The sequence below is a fragment of the Lithobates pipiens genome, unplaced genomic scaffold (genome assembly GCF_037356315.1).
Source record: "Lithobates pipiens isolate NorthernLeopardFrog02 unplaced genomic scaffold, aLitPip1_a1.2 Scaffold_23, whole genome shotgun sequence".
In the NCBI taxonomy this organism is placed as follows: domain Eukaryota; kingdom Metazoa; phylum Chordata; class Amphibia; order Anura; family Ranidae; genus Lithobates; species Lithobates pipiens.
In genome coordinates, this window is record NW_027507785.1 from 263417872 (window position 1) to 263436985 (window position 19114).

Here is a 19114-nt window from a genome sequence, read left to right on the forward strand (position 1 = left end):
TGTCAGTGGTCCCACATCATATGAGAGGTCCCGCATCATGTCAGAGGTCCTCCATCACATCAGAGCCTCCCTTTTACAACATATTTCATTACTCACATCATAGTTACATAGTTACATAGTTAGGTTGAAAAAAGACACAAGTCCATCTAGTTCAACCCCCAAAAAAATAAATAAATAATAATAATAATAATATAATCCCATATACACAATCCTTCACCCTGCACATGGTTGGGATGCCAAGTCCGCTGGTGTACTGACAGGTATGCCACTGGACTACCCCACCCCTAATCACACAGTTCTCTGATCTAAGAGCCCCTCCAGTTAAATAGTCCCTCCAAAACAGAGCCTCTTGGTCATACAGTCCCTCCATCACATGGCTCCCCAGTTACACATACCCCCCCCCCCAATCACACAGCCCCGAATCATATAGTCCTGCCAACACAGAGGCCCCCCCCCACCGATCATACAGTCCCCCATCACAGAGCTCCCCAGTCACACATGCCCCCTATCACACAGCCCCCAAAGCATATAGTCCCCCAAAACAGAGTGCATGCCCAATCAAACAGTTCCTCCTTCACATCAGAGCCCTACAACAGCAACATGTGGTTGGTGCTGTGTGTCCTAGCCCTAGAGCACATTGGTTATTATGGTGATAGCAGCCAGCTCACCTGTACCATAGCAGCTCATGATGCTGGCCCAGGGCAAATTGGGTCCTGTACTCACAACACCCCAGGGAAACCCAAACAACACCCCAGGGTACTGTGCCACTGCTCTAATATCTATGGCTGGACTAATGCAGTGTCAGACTTTCCAGCAGAAAAAGTCAGACGGAATAATTTCATTGAATATTCTGATCGTGTGTGGGCTTCATCTGACTTTTTTTTTCCAGAAATTCTGACGGGCCTAGAAATAGAACAATCTATCTTTCCAATGGAATCAATTCCTATCGGGAAAACCGTTCGTCTGTATGCTATTCCGACGGACCAAAAACGACGCAAGGGCACCTACTGTCTATTGGCTATTGAACTTCCTTTTTCTAGTCCTGTCGTATGTCATCGCGTTTGAAACAAATGGACTTGGGTGTGATCGTGTGTAGGCAAGTCCGTTTCAGCGGAACTCTGTCAGAAAGACCATCAGAGTTTATTCTGAAGGAAAAAAACTGTCGTGTATACGCAGCATTAGTGATTTCACATTTCACAAGGAAATCTGTTACTCACATAATGAATATAATATATAATTAAAGGACAGAGCAAAGAAAAATGCATTCCCATAACAAAACAAGAGGCAGTCTGACAACACTGACACTTCTCTGCCTAAAAATGAACCTTTGCATACCCCAAACATCTAAACATAGTGATACCATCATAATCTGCCCCATCAGCTGTTTTAATCACAGTCATTCCCTCTTTAAAATGCACGGGTCAAAGTTGGCCATACAGAAAGCAAATTCTAGTGACTTCCGATGAACTAGGCACAACTCACTCTGTGGGTGGCCCTGTCTGCACGCTCCTGCCTATCATCAGGGCCAAGTGGAAAAATTGTTGGCTGAACAACATAGCCCCTCCTTTACATTAGAGACTTGAAGTTTACACAGGGCTTCTTCTCTTCGCTCCCAATGGTAAATGAAGATGTGGGGAAGATAGGTATAAGCAGCTGTGGTGACCAACAGTAACACAAATCTATCAATTTGCCCTGAAACAGGTTCACTTTAAGCTATAGACTTAGTGGTATTTCTACTACGTAAATTGAATCCAATGTGCCTATTGCTATTGCTTTTTTGCAATGTTTGCTGTTGCTTGCTGCAGATGCAGTGAAAATAACATTGCATTGTACGGTATTGTGTGTAGCCCACTTTATGAGTCATCCACTGACAGATGTGCCTGTGAAACTACAGTATTAGCACATTAAGCTGAAGGTTAAATGATGTGAAAAGCTTAATGATCTGCACTATCCCAGGAGTAATGTAATACACACTCAAAACATATAATTAATGAAACCCAGATTACTGCAGAAATTTCATTTGTGAGTATAGGGAATCACATCAAACATTTATATGCATTTTAAAGAACAAACACATTAATAAAAATGTTATTATTATTTTATAGATATATGTGTAATGCATGAAAATGTCACTAAGACTTTTAATGCCATGCTTGGCCAGCCAGCACTCAACCTTGGTTTGGAACGCTAACCCCACCAACTGAAGAAAGCAACATAAGTAAATTAAATATCATAAATTGAACGTTGCAATGAAAGTGTACCTAATCTTACAGATATGTTATTTTGCTAAGTGCATGATCACAGTACCCTCTCACCCTTACAATGCCCTCATCTGTTTTTCTGTCCAGAATGACAGTGTCATTTTTGGTCTAGCATCACCCAGTATCAGTATCTACTTCAGAGACTTAGATGCCGACTTAGAGATGACACAGTTATGTAAGTCCCAGTTGAAATTGAAGCACAACAGTACTAAGAGGCCCAAATACAATTGTTTTCTTATAAAAGTCAGGAAGATAATCCAAAAGGTAACCATCGCGTTTTGAGGGTCAAAGATCACCCCCCTTCATCAAGACATGATTAACAACAATGTGAACAGACCAGAATTGAACTGAACCTTGGGAGGCCAAAATCAGTTGTTGACAAGACCTGTACTAGCAATCACACTAGAAGACATAGCATGAAAGGTCCAGTTCAATTCTAGTTAGTTCTTGGACCCTGGAAACATGTTGGATACTTTTTGGATTGTCCCCATGACTTTTATTGGAATAAAGTTGTATCTGGACCTCTTAGCAGTGGTGTGTGTCTTCAATTTCTCTTTGTGTTACATTAAATTACAAGTCAAGGGGACTGTGGAGATCCTCTACTGTGTAGAGGCTGCCTGCTTAGGAACCAGATCATATACATCAATATCAGTACTTTAAAATAGCGATACCAGAGAGATAACCCTACAGATCCCTGCTATTTTTTCACTTTCCTCACCTATGAACTGTAAATCCATATGTCTGTGCAGTTCTTGGTTGTGTTCACAAAGGTCTGATCAAAATCAGTCTCTGATGCAGCCTTGCACCATGTCATTTGCTACAAAATTATGCTGTATCAGTCTCATCACTGGGAGAAAGGTGACCGAGGAAAGGCTGTCTTCTGCCTGGTGGAGACTGATGATATCATCTCAGTCTAAGTGAATCACTTGACTTGAGTTCAAAGAATTTCTATAATTAAAGATGCAAATTATATATATAAAAAAGTATTATTCTGTTGCTGCACAGGATTTTTTTTTTCATTTTGATTTGTAAAGATACATATACCCAATATAGTTTCACTGTGTGAATACAAATAAATTATACCAAGTTATAAATAGTGTCCATAAATGATGCAGGTGGTGGGCTCACTATCACACTTTGTCGGGTCTTATCCAGGATATGATGGACACTTTATTATTCACAGGGGAATCAGTCTACACACTTTGTCACTTGCTGATTGTCGGAAAATCCAATCGTACGTAACGTGATGACGTTATTTCGTTACGACGGGACTACGTTCAGGCTAGTAGCCAATAGCTTTGGTCTAGGAATTTGATCTGAGCATGGGTGGCACTTTGTCCGATCGGAATTCTCTACAAACAATAGGACATAGTCCCATTGGACCATGTTGTCGGAAAATTTTATAGCCCAGCTCTAAAACTTTGTCAGTTGAATATTCAGACGGAAACAGTCTGATGGAACCCACACACGGTCGGATTATCCGATAACGCGGTCCGATCGGACATTTTCCGCTGGAATGTCTGACCGTGTGTACAAGGGCTTACAGTGGATATTTATCTAACGTGACCATTTATGGAGAATATTTATCAGTTGGTATTATCACTTGTTTTTATTCACACAGTGCAACTATATTAGGTTTATATACATTTCATGCATATTGTATTTTATGCTTTTGAGTGCAGCTGTGAGGATTAGTAATTATTTGATTTGTTTAAAATATTTGGGAAAGAACCACAGTTTTTATTTGCTTAAGTTGACTTTTAAAGTTACTGAAAAAATCGTCTTTAAAAGTTGGGCCAACGCAAAGATGCAAAGCTTTTTCAAATTGAAGTGTGTGCACATCATTTCATCCAACAATGGCAGCTTGTGGAGGCTCAGCGCGATTATATAATATACAACAATATTCCAGATCAGGCATAATGCTTCTGAACTTTTTTTTTAATTTTTAATTTTTTTTTGTAAAAAAACAGGTTTGGAATAAATCCTTTATTCTCTGGATGATACATAAAATCCATAAAGCCTATCATTTTTAAAAATAATGAAACAATATGACTAAATGCTTAAAATGTAGCTCTCTAGTTTACAAAATCCTCTATTCAGTAATGATCCATAATGAAGTCTTTCATTGTAAGAATTAGATAATTTGCCTAGTATGAGATAGCATGTTTGGAAATTTGAGAATCGCAGTGGAAAGTAATAAATATAAGCACACTGTACTGCCGCATGCAAAGTCTAACCACCGTTTCATATCTCACATATCTCACTAATGCTTCCTAATTTCTTCCTATATCTCTCTGGCTGCATTTTTGGATGGGCAATTGTCAATGAGGAATGCACACAGCAACTAATCAGCAATCATTTTCATTGAACTGACAGCTCTAAACTGATGAAAAGTGAAGTCCCATTGCATATCATTGCTGTTAGCTCATTTTTCTAATGTCTCTACATTACGTAAAGCATTGTACCCATCTGCCTCCTGCTTAATCTCTAGTGAGCAAGCATAAGGCAGCAATTCTTGAATCAGGGCCTTCTTGTAGCTTCAGGGACCATGGGCTCAGTGACATTCAGTACATTTGCCACACTTCTGGAGTGTATGATAATTAAACGGAACAATGTCTGGTACCCAACAAATAGACACTGGAAAGACATAGGGACTTACAGGAAATCTGTAATGAGGCAAAAATTAAGATTGCTATAGCTCACCTATTTCAGAAAATGCTAGTTACTTGGCTGTCTCTGCTATCAATACCTTCACTGACTCAAAACAAGCATGGAAATCAAGAAAAGCCAGAAACAAGTAAATGTCCCTATCCACTTGACCAGAATGACTGCCAAAGAACTAGTGTTTTGGGTTGTCAGCAATGGAAGCCCTTACATATTCTCATAGCAGGTTTTATTGAAATACATCTCACAAGACAAGCTAGGCAGGATCCTAGGGCCAGAGAAGCTTAGCTACAACTTTTACTCTCCTGTAGTAAGAGAGTGGATAGTACAAATGGTGAAAGTTGTGCAACTGTCACTTTTCAAGGGACGATGTACTTATAGGCTAAATTGGTGTCTAATGGGACAAGCTAGTTCAGACAATGTAAATTGTGCATCTTATGTGTGCCTATTACAATCCTTATCAATGTCAATCCAAGGTATGTGGGGGGAGGGGGCAAAACTTCTATCTCACCTAGAGCCAATACTGCCATAGTCTATGTTTGGCATAGACTGCAATATAAGCAGTGACGGCTGGTGCTAAACATTTTTTTGGGGTGGGCCCAAAAAACAAACCCCTCTAGGTAAGCACTCACCAAAGCTGTCGCGACTCCCCTGATACCGGGCAGCTTCCGCGTTAACACAGTCTTCTTTCTGGGTTCCAAATCTTCAGCCTTCTGATTGGCCGGAACAAAAAGCCAGAAACCGGAAGTGACGCGATGGCGAATATTAATTCGCTAAAATCAAAAGTGGGAGTGCAACTTAAAGCAAGCCAATTAGTGCCTCAAATCACATACCACGGACCTAATAGACAGCCATTAGTCAGGCTCCCTGCACAGTACACACAAATAGAACAATTTATTTTCAAGTAAATGATAATATGACTAACATTTTTTTACTTTAAGATGTTAAAATTTTTTAGTCATATTATCATTTATTTAAAAATAAATCGTTCTATGATTAGCTTTCCTTTTTGGCAAAACGTTGTGGGGGGGGGGGGTGCCCCTGCGTCCCTTATGGACTGTCCGCCACTAAATATAAGCAATGATGGAACACTTACAAAATTTATTTTTCACTGCTGATTGACTAGAGGCTTTAAAGTAGTCATGATGACTGTAGTGCTGAGCCTGTAGTCATTGACCCTATTGATATGCTTAAAGTTAAAGATTCATACTGAATGCTAATGCTGTCTTTATGATTTTCCATCATGCCTCTGCCTCTGGGTGTCATGCTTGTGGCTGTCAGAGTCTTGCTATGGCACTTGTAGTTCTGCAACAGCTGGAGGTCAGCTAATTGCATATACCTGCCTTAGAGGATGGCATTACATAGGACAAAACACAAGAGCCTGAGAATTGATACAGAGGACAGAGGATGTTATATTTTGCAAGGATCAGAAGTTTTTGGAGCTGATTTCAAAATATATCTAAAGCCAAAATGTTATTTTTTGATAGAATAGAAAAGGTTCAATTCACTGTTACTTTATTTACCATCTGTCTTATTAGGGAGATATCCCTTTACTTCGTGTCCTGTAGACTCAACAGATACTGTAATTATATTTTAACATGAGGGAAGGCTAATTCTGTTCTAGTGGTGACTCAAAATTAGGATTTACCCTCACTTTCAATCCTGGTGGCATTGGTGATATGGACAATTAGAGACAGTAAATCTCACTAGGGGACCCAGACAGTAATACAAACCTGGCAGTGTTTTTTTATCCCCTTACCAGTCTACTGAAACTGAAAAGAAAAACTATTTTGTCTTTAGCTATACTTTATACTTTAGTAATACATTATAACTTTAAAGGAAACACACCTTTAAACCAGGGATGAAATTATAATTTAACTAGCCCTAAGGGCGGCCATACACGATTCAAATTATTAGGCCCCTTTCACACGGACGGATAGAATGGTGCTTTTAGCTGCGGATTTTCTAGTTTTCTACTGCAGCTAAAAGCACACAATGCTTTCCTATGGCCCCATTCACACACAGCGTTTAGCCGCAATTTCGTTACATGCGGTTCGGTGCGAATAGAAAAAATAGAATTGAATGCGTCCAGGTGCCATGTAGCGCAGCCATATGCACATAACCGCAGGTAATCGCAGTCTTTTGTGTCAACTGCAGATAGCAGCGTGAGAAGGGATTCAAGGGACCAAAAAAAGAAATTAAAAAAAAGGGTTGCTATGGGAACGACTATATTAGATAACTGCAGCTGAACGCAACTGCACAGAAACGCACGTAAATGCATGTAATTGCACTGTACAAATGCAGCTGATCGCTGTGCCTGGAGTCTTGAATTTCACAGAAAAAAATAAACATGCTAAACTGCGGCAGAACAGTCGTCCGTGTGAAAGGGGCCTTAATGGGCAGGCTGAATATACCAAGCTAATTAATAAATCAAGTTGGGTACAACCAGCCTGTTGGATTCACTTCCAATTATCGAAAGAGGCTGCTATAGCTGCTAGTAATATTCACTGTCTTATCCCGGCTAGGACAGCTTCCTACACTGGCTCCCCATCAGGAGAAGACAACGTCTCAGCAGGGGGGATTCCCCTGTCCACACTATCTGTGTTGATGAGGGAATCGTGCAAATTTCTTTCCTGCTACCTGTGGCTGCAGGAAAGAAATGTGGCCCATCTATGGCCGGCCTTAGGCGTTTAGCTTTAATCCACCTCTGGCTATATGTAGGTCCTTTATGAAGTATAAAATGGCAAAAGTATACATTTTTCCCCATTCCCTGATTCATCTATGATCTGTCTGAAGATTTGGTGCATTTTTAAAAGCCTTTGGCCAAAAAGATTAGTCTCAGCTTCATCCCAAGTGAATCACATTTGCTCCCGTTTGCCTAACACTTGGATTTCCCATTGTTCTTAGTTCTTTGACTCATTCAAAATCTTTCTAATACAGCCATTTCACTGGCACCATTCACTTTAAAACATTCTGAAATGGTGAATCACTGTTTTTTGTAATATTTTGGCATTGATTCCTATGAAGACTGACTGCACTCAATCTCTTCCGTCAACTATGATTTTATTCATCATATGTTTTACGCCCTGGAAATTAGGATTTTGGCCAAATAGCATATCTTGACCCCATAACTTCCCTTTTTAACAGAACAAGAACTGGCTACAGGCCTGCACCTGCAGTCAAATGATGAGAACATTTGATAACTATGGAAACCCAACATGCTTGATTACACTCCATTCGCAAAGCACAGAAATGCAAGTGTGTATGGATGTGGCAACTTACTTGAGGGCTTGATTGTGCTTGGTGTCATACTGAAGAGTGGAGAAGTCACTGAGCGAATCTGACTTCTGTGATAGACAGCTCAGGTGAGTGCGGATTCCTCGGCTCCTGCTGGGGATGAGAAGACAATCGTCAGAAAAAATCAGTGCAAACACACATTGATGCAGACAATAGATGTGAACACAGCTTTGTTTATATAGATAGATAGGTACCATACCAATCATTAAATGTTTAATGAAATCAAATGTTTATACTGTAATAACACAATGACAATTACAAGGATAAATGCGTGGTTTTGTACAACTTTCTGTTAAACATTTACAAGCTTGAATAAAGTAAACCTGGCAGAAAAAACAACCCTTTATCAAGATCCTGTCTTAGACAAATTCTGGTTTCCCACAATTCCAGTTCCCACTATTGATACTTCCACAAAGTCACCAGCAATGGACAATACTCAACAGAAAACACTTATGAAGTTTTAAGAGATTAGGGGTAGTAATACTTAAATCAGAAAAGTCTGTAGTTCATTCGTTTGTGATTCTCCTGAATATTTGCCCCGTGCCTTTTAACAATAGATGCAGCAGATAGTGGTAAGTGGTAGTGAGTCTAATGCCGCGAACACACGATCAAACAATCCGGTGGAAAAGTCCGGCGGACAATCTCCCCGTGTGTAGCCTCCGGCGAACTTTTTTTACCCAAAAGTACGGCGGACTTAGAAAGTAGTTTTGCACTCCATAAGTGGTAAAGTATTGACTTAAACTTAACTTGGATCAGTTTTGTGTGTACTGCCAGGGCCCTCTATAAATTTCTATCTAGCTCAGCCAGTCATTTTCACTTTTCATCATTGAAAAATTAATTATTGGTACTTGCTGGCACGGCTATACACCGATTAGCCATAATTTAAAAGTGTATTCACTTTATATTAAGTGAATAACACTGATTTCTTGTTACAATGGCATCTGAAAGTCGTGGGATATTCTAGGCAGAGAGGTCCTTGAAGTTAATGTGTTCAAAGCAGAAAAAAATGGACATCGCAGTTTCCAGTGTATGGTGATGTGTACCTGCAGACCAGTCAGGGAGCCCATGCTGACCCGTGTCCACAGCCAAAAGTGCCTACAATGGGCATGTGAGAATCCGAAATGGAAGAAGGTGGCCTGGACTGATGAATTATGTTTTCTTTTACATCACATGGCTGGCCAAGTGCATGTGCTGGGGATAAGATGGCACCAGGATGTATTAGCAATTCGGCAGATGCAGTGTGATGCATTTGGCAAAGTTTTGCCTTGGGTGCTGTCAATCATGTGGACAAGTACCACCTGCCTAAACGTTGTTGCTGATCAACTACCCCACTTTATGAAAATGGTATTTCCTGATGGCAGTGAACTGTTTCAGCTGGATAATGCACCTTACCTCACTGAAAAATGGTTCAGGAATGGTTTGAGGACCACAAAAACGACCTTGAGGTGTTGACATTGCCTCCAAATTCTCCAGATCTCAATACAATTGAGCATTTGTGGGATGTGCTGGCAAACAAGTCAAAACCATGAAGGTCCCACCTTGCAATTTACAGGGCTGTTACTGGTGATTTGGTGCCAGATACCACAGCATATCTCAGAGGTCTAGTAGCTGTTTTGGTGGCAAAATGGGGAGTACTCAATATTAGGTGGGTGATCATGAAGTTAAGGCAGATCCGTGTATTCCAACAAGCTGAAAAATCCCCCTGTTATCTCTACAAGCAGTTCCAAGATTCTGAAGAACTCAATATCATCCTTTCAAAAAAAAAATCCTATGACAGATACATAACATATTAAGCTCTTGGAGGCAGTTATTATGTATAAAGCAGTGGTGGTGCGTACATAAGGGTGCACATGCGCCACCCCCTCTCTCCTGCCACCCCCCCCCCCCCCAGCACCAATAGACAGATTAATGCATTGCATGAATCTATCTATGGCTACCGCTGTCACCCCCTATTCAGGCGCCCAGACCCTTTTCGGGTGCCGGGCGCCTGAATTACAGCAGCGGGGGTGGGGGGGTGATTTTGAAGCACCTGATTAGAGCCATAGGCTCTAATAGGCATCAAAAAAAGTGACCTAGCATGGCCCAGCATGGCGCTCGCAGGTCACTCAGCTGTGTTTGAAAAGCAAATGAATATTCACTTTCACCTAACACTAAACAGCCTCTCCTCCAATCAGGTGCTTCGATCTGTTACCCATCACCTGATTGACTGAAATGACAGGCGCTGTGATTGGACGCCTATCAGGCATCCAATCATAGCATAGGCCAGGAAGAGTTGATGGGAGAAGACATCGAGGAGCTGGCCCACCGAGACAGGGTGCAGATGATGGGTGGGGGGCACACTGGCAGAATTTGATGGGACACAGTGGGAGAATTTGATATGGCACAGTGGCTACGTTTGATGGTACAGTGGTTGAAATTTATGGACACAGTGGCTGCAATTGATAGTGTTTATTTTCAGAATTTTTCGGTTTGTTTGCCCCCTCCCCCCCAAAACCTTTGAGCACCAGCCGCCACTGGTATAAAGCAACTCTGTAACAGGTCTGTAGAAATTAATAACATTCGTAAATGTCCAAACTACAGTAAAAAATAAGAAGTAAAAATTTTAAAGGCCAGAAGTGACAATTCAATTTTCTCTGTAGAAATGTGCTTTATGGCGATACCATTTATTGGCTAATTAAGTATATTGTCGTGCAAGTGTTCAAAGCATGCTGGCCTCTTCTTTAGACAATTCTACAGAGTGTTGTACTAATGTCTAACATGGTACAACACTCTGTAGAAATGGAAATTATTCTTTCACTAGGGAGCCCAGTTACAGTATAAAGCAGGTGTATGGCCTTACTGTTACCATAGGAGAGCATTAGTAAAAATGTACAGATATAAAGCCCAACATTGTGAATTATAAATGTATTTAGCACTTCACTTGCTTCGGGTCTCTGAAGCAAAAAAAGACTATTTTAAATAAAATGGGAAAAAAAGCCAACTGAAGAAAGCCCAGTCAGTTGAGCTGTCAGTGTCATGTGACTGGCATTTCCACCAATTACACAGTGTTCTCTATAGTGTTATGCAGAGTGCACTTTGTAGGAAACCACAGGCTACACACTACGGCTTGCAGTTTATGAATTATTTGTAAAATGCAGCCACAGTGTAAAGCAAACACAGCATTCCATTGGGTAGTGGTATCTGCTCTCTATTATAAATGGTAGAGTTCCATGTCAATCAATTGAGGGAAAAGTCAATTTTTTTCTCAATTCTTCCCTTTATTGAGAAGAGAGCTGGTCATGTGTGCGCATCCTGCAATTCTATTATTCAGTTGAGTCTCTAAAGTAAAAACATTGGTCCACTATATTTACATTGTATTGATTTCTCTCTAAGTAGAACTCTTTATGTCAGTAAGCATTCCATACTTTTCCATACATGTCCATTCCATATATTCCTTCTAGTCTGAGCTTTCCACTGTTATATACTGTTTGGAGCTCATTCACACTATTGCTCCGCAGCAAGATGATACATGCATTGATGCAATGCACTGACATTCATTCTGAATTGCAACCTAATGCACATTGCTGTTAGATATGCCTTAAAGTGGCATATTAAAACCCTCAGTGTTTTTTTTTATAAAAGAAACTACACTCTGCCTAACCCCCCCCCCCCAAAATAAGATTACTAACACTTACATACTTACTATTCCATGGAGTCCAGTGATACCTTGCTGAAGCAAGAGCTTTTAGTTTGCTCCTCTTCTTCTGTGACACCATCTTTAACTTGGATCTAGTGGCATGCATACACACACTGTGAGTCTCTGCCAGGTCTACTGGTCTGTGTATGCATCTGATTCCCCGCTAATGCGCACCCACATTCTTGGGATGGTTTGTCACACATCCCAAGGGCCAGTTTTGTGAGATACTATTCATGTGCGCACACATCCGGGGGAGTGTGCCGGAAAACCTTTTATCACTCTGTCATAGGTTGGATCTAGGCTGTGTAAAAAATAAATAAATACATTTAAAAAAAATATATATTTTTTGATAATTTTTAAGAGACAGGAGAGCGGGATATGAAAATGGGTAAAGGTCTCCATTTAACACATTGACAACAATAAAACAAACATTCCCAGTAGAGGGAAGTGTGAACCTAGCCTGGAAACAATTTCTTCCAAGTCTTACCATGGCCCTTGCAATTTACAATATTCAGTGATGCTGGCTCCTGCTTTTTTAGTGCTGTATCCATGAACTTGCAGTCTTCATAGGAAAGAGTTAACAGTGGATAGTGCAGTCTCAGGTCAATCTGTTAGCTTAGAGGAGTGAGAGGACTCCTAAGCTACTGGGCTGTGTGAAAACAGCAAACAAAACACTGTTGCGCATTAGTGTGATGTCCAGGTGGTCTATTACTCAAGGGACTGTTTCTCAGACAGGGGGGCGCCCGGCGTAACCACGCCCATCGGGACATGATGATGTCACGCGTCACCGGTGGGGCAACTCTCACAGCTCGTCATGGAGACAACGGCAGGGACGTGCAGATGCTCCTCCTGACGCAAAAGGTCAAGGGCGAAGACAAAAAATGGCAGGGTTATGGCAGGGTGGGCTTATGACAAACTATTTTTTTCTCTTCGCCCTTTCCCTTTTGCATCAGGAGGAGCATCTTCACGTCCCTGCCATCGTCTCCATGACGAGCAGTGAGCGTTCCCCTGCCGGTGACATGGTGACGTGTGACAACATCACGCCCTAATGGGCGCGACTATGCCGCATGCCCCCCTGTCAGAGAGGCGCTCTGACCTCTGCAATTTCATGCAGCTGATGAGGCGCAATGGACTATCCGATTGGTCTATGTCAAATCGGAATAAGTATTTTAACGTTTACACTCGGCTGGTTTGTGTCAGTCCACTGGCCACCACCCGGATGTCAGCAGCTCTGAACTTGAGGTAAATACTGTTGCTATTACAGGTACTATACAGACATGGCTTTTTGTCCATATGTCTGTCGTCATCTTTTCTACTCTCTCCACTGTCCTCCTGTTATAATTGTCCCCACAGTGATAAACTCTGATTGCTGTTGGAAACATCAGGCGTCCCTTGTGAATGTGTCCAGGCAACCGGCGTACTCATGCAGCCAGCATGTAACTCTCCCTCTTTGTTTTTATCTTTCAAATCCCCAATGAGTCAAAAATAAAGTACTTTTTATCAAAAGAGCTAGGTGGAAAATATCAGGGGAATAGCACCTGCATCCAATCAGATGCAGGCTCTGTTGGCATATTCTAAAATCCACCTGTGCTAGCTGTAAGAATACATAGCCTGCAGCAGAAGATTAGTCCACACTGTTTAGTGTGTATGGAGGTATCTGTTAGATTTATTTCACTCTCCTTTTACTTTTTCTTAGTTCAAAGCAACAACAGAGCAATTAGAGTGCATGTTAACCCAGTAGCAAAAATGTAATAAACTGCAGCTTACTAGTCCTTAGATGCAGTGGCTACACTAGTTTTCTTTCAAGAATTTGCCTTTAATTTTCACCTGATGAGCCTACAAATAGCACACTTCCTGTCCTATGGTGACAATGCTCACTCACTGTAAGTGCCAGGACAAGGCAATCTACAGCTCTGTGCTAAATCCCCCCCAGCACAAATCTTTGCCCCCCCCCAGCTCAAATCCTCTCTCTCGTCATATGCCTCAGCACAAATCCCCCCAAAAAAGAATTGTACCCCTTCTAGCACAAATCCTCCACCCCACAAATTTCCCCTCTGAGCATCTCTTTCTCCCCACTTCAAATCCCCCTCTTCCAGCACAAATTCCCCTACCCCAAATCCCTCATCCTAGCACAAATAACTCCCAATCAACCCTACTAGCAAAATCCGCCCCCACAACAAAAATTCCCCTCTACCATACCAATTTTACAGCACAAATCTCCCCTCCTAGCACAAATACTCTTCCCCCACCCCCCCTCCCAATGCAAATGCCCCAAATCACCACTCCTAACACACCTCCCCAAATTTGCCCTCCTAGAACAGTTCTACCCCCCTGCCACCCCCTAAATCCCCCTTCTCAACACAAATCCCTCAAGTTTCCTTGTGGAAAAACAAACATACATACTCATCTCAAGCATCGGAGTGATGCTGCAACTGTCCTACATTGGCTCTAAAGCCTCATACACAGGATCGGACTTTCCGACAACAAAACCATGGAATTTTGTCCGAAGGGTGTTAGCTCAATTTTGCTTTGCATACACATGGTCATACAAATGCTGGCCAACAATTACGAATGTAGTGACATACTATAGATACTACGTGTTTTTTTCAGATCTTTAGCGCCACCCTTTGGGCTCCTTCTGCTAATTTTGTGTTAGTAGAAATTTGGTGAGTGTTGATTCACGCTTTTCTTTTCGCGTTTTTCATTTATCCCTTTCATTTCGTGCTTTTCAGTTCATTTCTGAACGGCCGTTCGTCAACCAGATATGTTGCGGAATCAGAGGAGATAATGTGTTATTTATTATTGGCCTTGGAGTTATTGTTTTGACATAATTTTTTTGGCTAAATAATGATTTGATTTGGTAAATTTTCTATATTTTTGGATGCATAGCATGCACTTTTTGGTTATTTTCTATTGGCAGATAGCATGTCTAATTTTTTTATTTTTTTTTTAATGCACAATAAAAAAATTGTAGAGAATAATACTTGGATGTGTTTTATTTCAAATGACAGTTTGGGAGTAGGTAGTTACATTTTAAAAAATACAATGTAAAATTGACAGGGGACACCAACATCTTGTATCTTTGATCTTAAAAACTACGGGATAATGGTGTCGTCGTAACTCGCACAAGTAAAAAAAACAAAAAAAAAAAAAAATATTATTCTTGATAACACTAGAAAAAAAGCCTTTGAAAATTTGTTTGCAAAAACTCCATCAATATCACCAGCAAAGCAGCTTCATTATTATCCCATTAAAGAAGAAGAGAATGTGCGCTGCATTTCGAGATTTCATAATTTGCCACGTCACAAATGTTAATTCTCTATTATGAACACTAGTTTACAAGACCGACCACTTCTGCTTCCGAGCATGCATGTTTGTATTGTTGTCCGACAACACACATTTGTTGGCGGAAAATTTGAGAACATGCTAGCCAACATTTGTTGGCGGAAAGTCCGACAACAAATGTCCGATGGAGCATACACACGGTCGAACTTACCGCCAACAAGCTCACATCCAAGATTTCCCATTGGGAAATCCGATAGTTTGTACTGGACATAAGAACTGAGCGATCTCATGACCACTGCTTGGAGTGGAAAGCAGTGACTGTCAGGTACCACTCCCTGCTCTGCTCCTGCAGTATTCATTGGAGTGCTGGATAGGCAAAGGAGTGAAGAGCCCGGAACCATCTGTCAATCAGGCAGCTGGGTGAATCCTGACAATATGGTCAGAATCCTTCCAGAGTGACTCGCAAGAGAAGCATGGCCAAAATCAATTGGCCATACTTCTGTATAAACAATAGATTGATATATACAGCTATATACATTAAATGTAGCATATCAATTGGTTTACAGGATAAAAAGTTGGGGAATCGGATTCAAAAGAGGACTATCTCTCTAAAAAAGAGTGTTGGTTGACAAAGGCCCCAAGAAGTAATGTCATGTCATATATAGGCAGTGGGTGCTTGTTTGTTCATATAATGGTCATGTCTATTGCTTGTGTACATGAAATTATAGGATGGGATAAAAAACAAAACAAAAAAAAAACAAGCAGATTACAGTTCCTCGCTATCTACTGCTATTGACTACTCCACTGATTAGACACCAAGCTCCTGGGAGGATAAATCATCACACGTCACCAGTGTATCTGTAATGATTCAGTGTTGTGTCTCCATAGGGAGGCAAATCCCACATTCCACAACTTAAAGTGGTTGTATACCCACTTTTTTAACTTTTACCTACAGGAAAGCCTATAATAAGGCTTACCTGTAGGTAAAAAAAATATCTCCTAAACCTGTACGGTTTAGGAGATATTCCCCTCGGTATGCGCCGCTGACTGCAGCGGCCCATGCGCACAAGGGGGTTCTCTCCGTGAAAATCCGGCAGCGCTCGTCCGGCCAGATTTAAATCTCCCGCGCGCATGCGCGGGAGTGACGATATCGCGGCTCCGGCCACTCACAGCGCCGGAGCCGCGATACCCGGAAGAGACGCCGAGGGAGCATGTCGGCTCCCTCGGCGTGGATCGGGCGAGATGTCGGGGCCTCGTTCTAAGGTAAGTATTTCATAATGAGCTAGTATGCGGTGCATACTAGCTCATTATGCCTTTTGCTTTGCAGGTTTTAAAAAAAAAAAAAAAAAAAATTGCGGGTTTACTACCGCTTTAAGTATTTACAGGAAGGAACTCATTGATTTATGAAGGGAAAAAGAGAAAAGAAAATGAATGGTTAGATTTGAATGAATAATTATTTCTGAGAGAAATGAGATCTGTAATACATTTGTTAATTTAAGTAATTATTTCATTGCAATGAAATGTAATTGTCTTTTTATTATTATTTTAACAATGGTCATTATTGGATTTTATTACCCAAACTAATTATTTCAAAGTAAATATTTGCTTTTTTATAAATCAGTGATCTCCAAACGGTGGCCCATGGGACAGATGCTGTTCTTTGCTTGCCTTGGGTCAGTATTCCACTTACTGATACTAGGCATCATTCCTCTCACTGACACCAGCAAAGAGGCACTATTCCTTCCACTGACACCAATAGTCATGGGCGTAGCATAAGGGGTTGCAAGGGTCACAAGCCCTTATGCCTCCAGCTCTAGGGGGCCCCTGCAGCCTCCCTGTCATATTTCATATCCTCCACCAATTCCAGCAATGATATGCCCTAGGGCCCCACAGCCATGCTCCAGTACTGGGCTTTCACTTTGCTGTCCACATCCCTCTGTTCTCATTGGCTGGGGAGAAGCTGTGAGCCATTTCCTGAATGGAGAGGAGCAGGGGGTGAGAACAGCCCAGGACGGGGAAGTGTCTGTGCTGTGTGCTGGCAACATGGAATGGTAACTGAGCTCAGCGAGTTAAGATGTCTGCTTACTCCACTTCCCTGATAACTGGGGAAAAGACACACACCTCCAGGAGGTGACCTTCCCCCAACATCTGCCAACACTGACAGAGGGACCTTCAGAAATTGCTAAAACAAATCCCTGAAAAACTCCTGAGGGGCCCCTTAGGGACTGCAAGCTCCAGATTGTGTCACATGCCCCCCAAGATCTAAGTTGCGCCCCCCAAAGCCCCCTGACCACCCCCTCCACCGTGCATGCTATGTCTGGCTGCTGAGCTCCTTTCCCATTACAGCACTCTATACTGCTCCTCCTCTGCAGGGCTGCAATCACATTCCTTTACAATACAGCCAGTGAGCCATGCTCTGCATAGGGTTTATCTGCCTACTGCAACTACACTGCCATTCCGACCAGAAAATTTCACAGGTCAGAAGGGCAACATAAAAGCCAGATATACCCTGTGAAGACCGATAGACTCTGTGTGAAGGAATGTGATTTCAGCCCTGTGTATTGTGTAGGGGGGGGGGGGGGTTGTATACAGTGCCAGAATGGGAAAGGAGCTCTGCCAAATGTCCTGCCAGGGGTCCTTGTCCTCTGATTCTCCAGGGGTGATCCCTGCCTTCTAAAGGATGGGGCACTATTTGTTCCATAGATACCAATGAATGGGGCACTATTCCTTCCACTGACACCAATGATGGGCACTATTCCTTCCATTGATGCCAAGAATGGATCACAATTTTTAAACAGATACCAGTGAATGGGGCACTTTTCCTTCCATTGACCCTAACAATGGAACACTATTATTGACACCCAAGATATTATTCCTCTCTAATACAAATGATGGGGCACTATTCTTACCACTGACACCAATTATAGGGCACTATTCCTTCCACTGACACAAAAATGGGGCATCATTTCTCCCAATGGTATTAATTATCGGGCACTATTCATCTTCCTACTGACTACATGAGCTATGTAATTTTTGGACTCCCACTGACCACCAGGCTTGAGACATTGTTTACTCTTGCTAATGCTGGGACATTTCTGCACCCACTGGCCCTTTGTTTAGAAAATTCGGAGACCCCTGGCTAAAATCGATAGGTTCATTGTATATATTGTATTGTATTGTATGTTCTCATACTCAGAAGTGTCTGATATTTCTCTCCACTCTCTGTAGCAATGTAGTAGAAGGCAAACACTGGAAAGTGGAGTTTAACCAGTTGCAGGGAGTTGCATTAAAGCCAAACAATTTATTGTTTTTTTTTTCTTTGATGATGTAAATTCCACATTTTACAACTTCAGTATTTCCAGGGAGCAACTTATTGATTTAAAAAAGTTAAATACAGTACAGAGCTGGAATTGAATAATTAAGCCTTTCAAAGAGAAATTGGATCTGTTATACATTAATTAAAAATAGGAGTAACTTTGTCATTGCAAAAAATGTATATTTATTTTTTCGTTGGTTATCACAAGAGAATTTATATCCTCAAATGATTGGTTCCTCTATGTCTGCTGCAATTTTCTAAGTCTGGTTTAAGCCCCATTCACATCAAGTGCGATTTGGTATGCGTTTTTACAAAATGGAGCCTATTGCCAGCAATAGGAGCATCCCAATCGGTGTGATGCTGGCTTTGGGGACTAATCCCCGCCAGAACACTCCGGTCAACCATTGGCCATTGGATTTCCCCTCATTCTCTGTTCTGTCCAAAATCCATTAAATCAACAAAGAGACTTTCCTTCACTTCCTGGTCTGTCTGACACTTGGACAGGAAATAGGAAGAAATCTATCTCATGGAGACGAAAGAAAGCAATAACCTCATGATAGAGATATGTTACTGTGCAAACAAAATCTGCTTCCATTGCTACCTGTGGGGGAAATG

General features: G+C 41.5%; 1 protein-coding gene across 5 annotated transcripts in view; it reads right to left on the minus strand.

Moving 5' to 3' along the window:
• RGS8 (regulator of G protein signaling 8) overlaps positions 1-19114 on the minus strand; it is an 82637-nt gene that overhangs the window by 34705 nt on the left and 28818 nt on the right. For 3 of the 5 annotated variants that reach the window (XM_077453116.1, XM_077453118.1, XM_077453120.1), the window contains exon 2: positions 8208-8315. In XM_077453116.1, coding sequence (XP_077309242.1) covers positions 8208-8315 — 108 coding nt within the window. The remainder of the gene's footprint in view (positions 1-8207; positions 8316-19114) is intronic. The other 2 variants (XM_077453117.1, XM_077453119.1) reach the window with 1 other exon arrangement.